This window comes from Microtus oregoni, unplaced genomic scaffold, assembly GCF_018167655.1.
Source record: "Microtus oregoni isolate MIOR12 unplaced genomic scaffold, Mior012 000006F_ref0000085, whole genome shotgun sequence".
NCBI classification, from domain to species: domain Eukaryota; kingdom Metazoa; phylum Chordata; class Mammalia; order Rodentia; family Cricetidae; genus Microtus; species Microtus oregoni.
The window spans coordinates 32377753-32387371 of NW_024543065.1; the positions used below are offsets into that span (position 1 = coordinate 32377753).

At 39.7% G+C, this 9619-nt stretch overlaps 1 protein-coding gene across 1 annotated transcript; it reads right to left on the reverse strand.

Annotated features, from left to right (window-relative positions):
- Positions 1-5741: 5741 nt before the first annotated feature.
- LOC121449722 (40S ribosomal protein S27-like) lies at positions 5742-6008 on the reverse strand. Its single transcript, XM_041654375.1, has one exon. The coding sequence runs from the start codon at positions 5994-5996 to the stop codon at positions 5742-5744; it is 255 nt and encodes an 84-aa protein (XP_041510309.1). The 5' UTR covers positions 5997-6008.
- Between the last annotated feature and the right edge of the window lie 3611 nt (positions 6009-9619).

Below are 9619 nucleotides of genomic sequence, written 5' to 3' on the forward strand. Positions count from 1 at the left end.
GCAAGAAAAATTAAAATTAAACTATAATTACTAACCAGACTCTATTAAAAAAATTGCTTTTGCCTGATTACATATACATTTTTATTGTCAGCAACGTGTAACATTGATATAGTCTTTGACAATTAAAAATGCTATTTTTCTGTCTAAAAGTTTATTAATTTTTACAAGAGTATTATTAGAAATGTATTCCTCTTCTCATTTTTGTTATAAAAAGTAATTCAACTTCATAATTTTTAACCTTGTGTTGAGAGGCAACCAAAGGCTGCCCACTGAATTTAAAAGAAAGCTTTTTTTGTTTTGTTCTTTGTTGTTGCTGTTTTCTTTGAGGCAGGATTTCTCTGTGTAGCTTTGGAGCCTGTCCTGGAACTTGCTCTGTAGACCAGGCTGTGTTGTAATAGGAGTGGCAGGGCTGCGTCCCCAGCATCCAGGCCGCCTGGCTTGCTTATGCCCCGAAATAACAACACACAAATTGTATTCTTTTAAAAACTGCTTGGCCCATTAGTTTCAGCCTCTTAACCCATTTCTAATAATCTATGTAGCATTATGAGGTGCGCTTATCAGGAAAGATTCAGCATGTCTGACCTGGTGGCTGGCTGCATCGCCATCTGACTCAGAGAGCAGAGCTATAGCGTCTGCCCGGGAGAGGGGAGCATGGCATCTCTGAGCTCACTTCCTCTTCCTCCCAGCATTCTGTTGTTTACTCCACCCACCTATGTTTTAACCTATCAGGGCCAAGCAGTTTCTTTATTGCTTAACCAATGAAATCAACAGATTGATATATGACACTCCCACATCAAGGCTGGATCTCACAGAAATTGACCTGCCTCTGCCTCCAAAATGCTGGGATTAAAGGCATGTACCACCACTGCCTGGTTTAAGAGGAAACTCTTATTTAGCCTTTCTGAGTGAACTAGAACTCAGGCCCCTTAATTTGTGTGTTTCACATACTAAATTATGGTTATATATAGCAGGCTTCAGGTGCACTATAAACTATTTTCATGAGGAATTATATAACCTGTAAACAAAACCAGCATACTATTATCTGAATGTCCCTTGTTTAATTAAGTTTGTTTGTGCTAGTAAAAATCTACCTGGAGTGTCATGACACAGAGGCTGGATGGCCCAGAGACCTAAGATAGAACCAAACACAACTGGAGAAAAAAAAGTTAATGTAGTAATTGTCTATTGGTAATCTGTTATACTCATAGATTGGTGCCTAGTCCAATAGTCATCAGAGAGGCTTCATCCAGCAACTGGTAGAAAGAGATACAGAGATCCTCAGTCAAACACTACACCTAGCTCTGGGAATCCTGTTGAAGAGAGGGAGGAAGGATTGTTGAAGCCAGAGGAGTCAAGGACATCACAAGAAAACCCACAAAATTAACTAACTTGGGCTCGTAGAAGCTCACAGACTGGACCAATATCCAGAGAGCCTTCATGGGGCCAACCTAGGCCCTCTATACATGCCATAGCTATGTAGTTTGGTCTTCTGTGGAATTCCTAACAGTGGGTACAGGGGCTGTCTCTGACTCTTTTGAGACACTATTCCTCTTACTGGATTATCTTGCTCAGCCTTAACACAATGCAAGTTACTTAGTCTTACTATATGTCATGTTTTGTATCCATGGGCAGCCTGCCCCCTTCTGAATAGAAATAGAGGAGTGGATGGGGTGGGCAAAGGGAAAGAAGGAGGAGGGACTGGGAATAGAGGAGAAGGGCTGGGAGACTGTGGTTGGGATATAAAATAAAAAACAAAAAATAAAGAGAACATCATCATCATCATCATCACAATAATGTAGCACCTTACTTCATTCAGAGTGTCAGCAGTCAAGAAAACAGAGGACAATGTATTCTGTTGAGGATGTAGACAAAATGGCACCCTTATATACTATTGGTGGGGATGTAAACCAGCCCAATATCTACATAAATTAATGTGGCTGATTCTGAAATTTGATCTACTAGACAATCCAGATCTAGTTTACCTTTGGGTCAGTCCCCAAGTCAGCACATGACGGAGACACTTGCACATGATTTATAGGTTGCTAGCTTTTTTTTTTTAATAAATTGAAAATCTAGACTCATTTCTTTGTATTATTAGTCTTTGCATTCTTCATATATATATATTGGTGCAATGTTTTTGAAGTGTTATTATGTGCTGTGGAGTCAGGGGACAAATTTGCTCACCATTCTAGTGTTGCCCAGAAAAGAAAGTGCTGAACTGAAGTGAAGCTAAAGCTTGGGGGGATTTTGCTGTTTCTCTAAATTATGTAACCAGAAAGAGGCAGACCATCACTCATATCATGAACTCCTGAAATGCAGACCCATGGTTTTTATCACCATGTGGTTTGTGCATGTGAATTTGTTCTGCGAATGGATGCCTGGTGTGGAAAGTCCTTCTGTATATGTGTTGATTAAGAAGCTGGCTTGGCCTTTGATAGGGCAGAGTAGAGCTAGGTAGGGAAAGCTAAACTGAATCCTGGGAGAAAGAAGGCGGAGTCAGGAAAAACCATGTAGCTACTGCAGGGGACAGACACCAGAAGTAATCTTGCTGGTAAGCCACAGACACGTGGTGATACACAAGTTAACAGAAATAGGTAAAATTAAAATGTAAGAAGCCAGCAATACACTTAAGCTAATAGGTTAAGCAGTGATTTAATTCATCACAGTTTCTGTGTGGTTATTTTAGGAGTCTGGGCAGCCGGGGACAAACAAGCAGCCTGCTACAACAGATACTTACTATAGATGCACAGGACACAGGCTGGTGTTCTCATAGATCATTGCAAGGACAAGCATAATTATCAGCTTTAGCCAGGAAGCAAGGGTGCGAGTGTATTCTTCTTGGTTCAGCTTGTGCTTTCGTTTCTTTTACACGGTGTAGGTCATTTTGTCCTCCAGGAACGTGGTGTTTGAGGAAGACACTGAGTGGAGGACCTTGTCTACAGATAAGATGCTTTCAGCAAATAATCGCTCAAAGAACAATGATGTTTATTACCTCCCTTAAGTGGAAGACTTGAGATCAAGTGGTTTCAAGGTCAGACAACCAAGTCGTTCAATAAAGATGTTAGGAGTGCAGATCTTGACAACTGTCTGACCTTCCACCCTCAAAGCACTGGCCCTTGATTTTGTTCTTCACCTTCACTGTTGAAAGTGGCTGCAGTGGCTCCCAGAACCATAAGAAACTCTAAACACAGAGAACATTTTCTCAGCTGCATCTTGATTTCTAAGTAGAGAAGGACTCTCCAGCTCCACCCAGTGTAGTCTCTTCATGTTATCTTGCCTAGTGTTTTGTCATAGGCAGCTAAGAGTTAGCACTAATAAAGGGGATTATTGTCAGCAACACAACCATTGTGTCAACTTTAACAATCAAATAGACTATTTTTTCTCCCACTGTCCAGTTAAGTAGATTTTAACAACTGTAATGCATTGATTATTAAAAAATATAATGGTGCAGGACAACTCTGCATTCTGTTAATTATGTTTTAAATAAACACTGATTGGCCAGTAACCAGGCAGGAAGTATAGGCAGGACAACCAGACAGGAAGTAGAGGTGGGGCAATGAGAACAGGAGAATTCAGGGAAGAGGAAAGTCCATTCCTCTACAGTCCTGCCAAGAAGGAAGATGTGACCTACCCTGCTGGAAAAGGTACCGAGCCATGTGGCTAACATAGATAAGTATAATGGGTTAATATAAGTTATAAGAGTTAATAAGAAGCCTGAGCTTATGGGCTAATCAGTTTATCATTAATATGAGTACTGTGTGATTTTTTTGGGGGGTCAAATGGCTGTGGGACCTGGTGAAAGGACAGAAACCCCAACAAGCAGGACCTCATGTTACAATATAATCCTTTTATGTCTCATTTTGTTTTATAGGTTACTTTGATTTCATAATATTTTGTGAGTCAACCAGGGCTATATTGAGAGTGTTAAGTGGAAACTCTTCCTTTATCCTCTGTTTTGAATAAAATCATCGCTACTGTTTTAGATGAATGAAATTCTCCTGTCTCTGCACCTACCACCAATACCTAGACCTGTCAAATGCTCCTACAGCCTATAGCTACCAGAATGTGAACTAAACCACTATTATTCACAAAGACCTGTGCTTGTGTGTTTATGTATTAGAGCTACTGGCTTGAACTACTCCCAAGTAACAATTAACACCTAAAATAACTATTTTCCCTCAGAAGAATTAACCAAACGAAAATTTTACCCTAAGAGAAAATTGTTACTTATATTGAAGTCTACATGACTGGGAAACAACACTAACATGGAGGTAGGAATCTAAATAGGTCTCCCTGACAATGAGGATCTAGAGACAATTGCTGTAAAAAGACTCAGGCTGTTAACTGCTGACAATGGCAAGCACCTTCTAAGTAAAGTCCCCTGCTTTCATCTTCATCCTGGCAGATGCATGGCCACTGGAGGTTCTGGTGGATGCATCTCTTTGCAGGTCTTGGAGAAAGTGATGAGTGGAGGACCTACAAATGTGCTGTTCTGTTCACAAAAGCAGTGAGGAAGGAAGGAGAAATGGTTACTCTCTCTGTGTACTAGTATTGAGAGTTTGACATGATAAATCAAAAGAAAAAAAACAACTCAAGAGAAACCCTTTAGACAGAGTGATTTTCCACCCCAAGGATATATATATCATCAAACTCTACAGATAATATTATCTGCAGCTTGCAGAGAGGGATACTGGATGAGAGAAATGTAGCTTTTGCTCCTGAAAACTCATTATTGTCAGCAACAATCAATTCCTTTTTACAAATGCACATATGGGAATAATGGATTATGTACTTAGAGTTTTTTAAAAAAATCCCAATTACTATAGAACACTCCCAAATAATTTTAAACGTGCTTCTGATTTAAATTGCATATTAATTGGTTTGTCCACTAAGTCAGAGTGTGTAGCATTAATAATAAAGCTGGTGAGCCATCTGATAATGAAAATAGCAGGACAGAAGCCTCAGGAATGGTATTTGTCTAGGAGCTCTAGTTCCCGTGATTTATTAGGGAAAACTCTTTTATGTAGATTGTAAGTGTATATTCATTTATCTCAATATATTGACAACTTGTTCAAAAATATTCTTTAGGAACACATTTAAAAATAATTGAAAAAAATTATATTAAAAATTGGAACCTGATATTAAAAAATAGAACTAAGGATGGTAAAAAGGAAGATGAGTTGCTTGGTGATGTTGCAAGGCCCCAGACCTTAGCACATCTGGTATCATGGTAGAACTACCATTTAGGCTTTGGAACCCATGATGCAGGCAGCAATGTCTGCCAGGACAAGAATAATGACCTAATCCACCAGGAGTTCATAGTTCTGGCAAAGTACTAACCTTGCTTTCTGGCTTCTGTCAGAGTTCATCTTCTGTTGAAGCGTGTCAACCAAGGATGTGGTTTTGTGCTTAAAAGACCATCCTGGGAAAGACTCAGGATGGAGATACTGAGATCCGGAACCAAGATCCTGAACAACCAATGTAATTGCCAGCTGGCCAATAAAGACTTTCAGTTGTCTTGAACCTGTGTCCAAGTAGTCTTCACTCTTGAATGTCACACACAATGGCATGGACATTTGTATTTAAAAATTGGATCCAATTACAAAGGAACATTTTTTTTAACTGGCTAAATCATTGTATAGAACATTAAAATGTTGGAAAATACTCTGTTGGTTTTTTTTTTTTTATATCCAAAATGTGTTTATTGGGATGGTTCCCACTCATCTCGAATCCGGTGCTTTTCAGTGCTGCTTCCTCCTGAAGGAGCATCCTTCTGCCAGTCTTGCTTTCCCGCATGTAGGCTGACAGAGGACAGGGGAGCAGCCGACACACAGGACTACCGTCTGTGCATGGCTAAAGACCGTGGTGATTCTATAGCATCCTGGGCACTTTGTATCCATAAAGTAGGAATTGGGGCTCTGCACCAGGCGCTTTTTCTTGTGTTTCCTTTTTTCCTCCTCTGGTGAGGGATGAAGGAGATCCTTTGCGAGAGGCATGTTCTCGTAGGGAGGTCGTCACCACTGGAAAGGCTCTGTTTTTTTTTTTTTTTTAAAACTAAGCTAAGTCATGATTTTATGCATGAATGAGTTTGTTAAGAAAAGGAGAAAATTCAGGGATGATTAGAAAATGTCCAAACAGACAGAATTGGATGGAAATGCTTATGTAGTTGTTGCTTAATAATATAAACGTGTGTAGTTTTTCATGCAAACACTTTGAAAAGGTTTTCCTGTCCCCTCCAGTTGCTTGTTACCATCCCCCTTAGGACTTAAAAATCTGCTTCCATTGTGACTAGAGAATGACTTCAATACAGACTTGTTTATAATAATTTTTCAGTTTATTTCAGGGTCTGGATCAAGTGGAAGAATTAGTAAAAGTAGTGGAGGCAGGAGTTAGTGTGCCTGGTAGCACTGCAGCAGCCACACCATGGCACATTCTCCACCCTCTTACTTTCCATGTTCTCTCTCTTTAGTTTGCTTCTTTCGTTGTTCTGGACATTGTAATGTTCACTGAAGTACTGAGCATTCCTGTTCTGTTTCTTGACATATGATAGGATTAAGTCACCTAGGCTCTGCTCTGGAAACAAAAGCCTAGCTACTAGTTTCAATCATCATCATCTTTTTGTAGGGAGGTATATACAATTACTTTCCAGGAAGAGCTAGCAAGAACCCCCATGAAGCGTGTAAAGTCCTTGTTCAAAGGAAGACTACATTGCAGAAGATCATCTCATGGAGGCACAGATCAGAGGTCTAACAAAAAAGAAATTTCTAAGACATTTTGAGTTAGGAGTAAGACAAATTAGGTAGTGAGGTTGATGTAGCTATAGGTGGTGAGATGAAAAAGACAGATGGCTGGAAAGCAGTTTGGAAGATTGACAGATGAAAATAGTTCAGCCATGCCTGTTCTGTTTGAATTTTTATCACTCTAATGTCAATCTTTTAGCAGAAGATCTATATATTATGGTGTCCATGGAGTTTGCTTATTTTAATATGTATTTAAGTGAGAACCCCAATATGTCTAGTTGAGGTAATGATCATCAGTACTCAGGTGAGTGGAGCACATCTCTGAAGAGAATGGAGGCCAGAGTCAGCACCTGTGATCCTTACGATTCTGGGAGAACAGGGAGCCCCAGAACCAACCCTGCCCCCACTACCCTCTCTTCCCCTCCCCTTCTCTCCTCTCCTCTTCTCCCCTCTCCTCTCTTCTCCTCCCCTCTCTCTTCTTTTTTCATTTTTCTCTTCTCCCCTTCCCTCTTCTCCAATTATTTCCTCTTCCATCCCTTCCCATCTTTTCCACTCCTTTTTCCTCCTCTCCCCTCTTCTGCTCTCCTCTCCTCTCCCTCCCCTCTTCTCTCTCTCCTTCTCTCCTTTCCTCTCCTCCTTCCTCCATTACTCAGCATACATTTCATTATGACATTTTTATACCTATGTGTCATTATTCTTTGTTCTAATTCATTCCTCACCTTCATCACTGCTCTTTGCTTTTCCCACCTCCCTCTTGTTGGTACCTTTCTACCACACAAATGGTTTTTCCTTGTACTTTTATGCCTCGTGTATTTCATTATCTTCTCTTTCCTCCATTGTTTATCTTAACCCTTAAGGTATTTTCCCCTTCTCATGTCTTCATGTCTCCTTACTTCACACACACACACACACACACACACACACACACACACACACACACTTTAGTTTCCACATGAGAGAAAACCATATTTGTTTTTCAGAATCTGGTTTATTTTGCTTACACAGAATAATTTGCAGTTCTATCATTTTTCATGAAGATATCATGATTTTCATTTTCATTATGGCTGAATAAAATTCCATTATGTATATGTTTCACATTCTCATTATCCATTCATCTGTTGATGTACATCTAGGCTCCTTTTATCTTCTGATTATTGTGAATAATAAAGCTATAAATACGAACATGAAAGTGACCCTGTAATGTGTAGACTTGGGGCATATAGCTTAGGGAGCCAAACATTATATCGTACAGACTTTCATTTCTAATTTTGAGAAACTTCCATACTGCCCATAGTGGATGCACAAGTTTACTTTTCCTACAGCAGTGAATAAGAGCTCCTCTTTCTCTGCATCTTCCCCAAGAGTTGTTACTATTTGTTCTCGTGATGATAGTCATTCTGCCAGAGGCAGCATCTTTCTGACACTGAGCATTTAAAAACTTGACCATTTATCTTTCTTCTTTTAAGAGCTGTCTTTTAATCATTTGTCATTTTTAAACTGGATTATTTGTTTTATGCTGTTTAAGTTTTGCAGTTCTTCATATATACTAGATATTTGGCTATGATATCATCAGTGCATATACATAGATTTTATCTTTATCCTAGCTCAATTGAATTATTGACTGAATAGTAGCCTTGTTTAATAGCACTATATATTTCTTGAGTTCGTTTCATGTTCTCTCTCCATTATTAGAATAATTTAATTTGTAATACATTATTAGAAAGGAAGTTGGGATCTGAAATCTATTTTGACTACATTGAACATATTCACTTCAATTTAGGTGTTAACCTTTGTTTTCCATCAATAAATGAATCATCTAATTCTTAACATTCTGCTAGCAAAAAATGAGAAATAAAAATGTTTTAAGACAGAAGGAAACTCTTCTTACCTCTCTGTTTTATAAATACAGAAACCTAACAGGACATAGCAAATGGGGGAGATCCAAGTATGCCCTTGACGTTAAAGAGTGCTTTCCATCCTCCTGTGCAGTTTGTTGTTTGTGAAGTGGACAAGGGGCTTGTTCTTGATGAGACTGTAGAACTAAAGAAGCATATCAATCAAACAGCTTTGGATTCAGACTCCTCCTACTAACCTGATGAATCCACAATAATGAATTACAAGAACTGCTAGTGTAACCGTGTGTGTGTGTGTGTGTGTGTGTGTGTGTGTGTGAGAGAGAGAGAGAGAGAGAGAGAGAGATTGAGAGAGACCCTCAGAGAGAGAGAGACAAAGGAGGAGGAGACTGAGAGATAGAGGAAGACATATGGAGGAAGATAGTGAGATAAAGACTGATGCACTCACTGAGAGAGAGAGAGAGAGAGAGAGAGAGAGAGAGAGAGAGAAAGAGAAAGAGGCAGAGAGAAATAAAGAAGAAAATGAGTGGATGATGTTTCCTTCTGGAAATGACTTTTGTTGGTGACAGATTCAAAGAAAGCAGCTCTTTGGAACGAAAACGGTTTTGCAGATCAAATGCAGAGCTCATTGATTTAAATTGTGTGAAGAAACCAAAAAGCATGTATGTGTGTAGTTCTGAGGCTTAGCAGAAGGGCTGAGGAAGAAAAGAACTTGGGGAAAGAACTGAAGGTGTACTTCGGCCAGAATTCAGGAAGCAATCCAGCGTGTGAGGAATGTCATGGTACAGGCCGTGGGACAGGCTTTCCAAAGCAGTAGTTGCTGATTGTCCTTTGGGATCATCTCTTTGGAGGATGAAGATGCCCAGGCTGCTCCCATGGGCAGTGAGGGTAAGAACAGAGAGTAGCCATCCTGGCTTAGACTGCACTGTGGTTGAATGGTTGATAGAATCCTGTTTATCTGTTTGAAGATCCTTGCTTTTCAGAGCCCAGCATCTCCTGTTCCACGCTAATGCTTGGCTGGCAGCT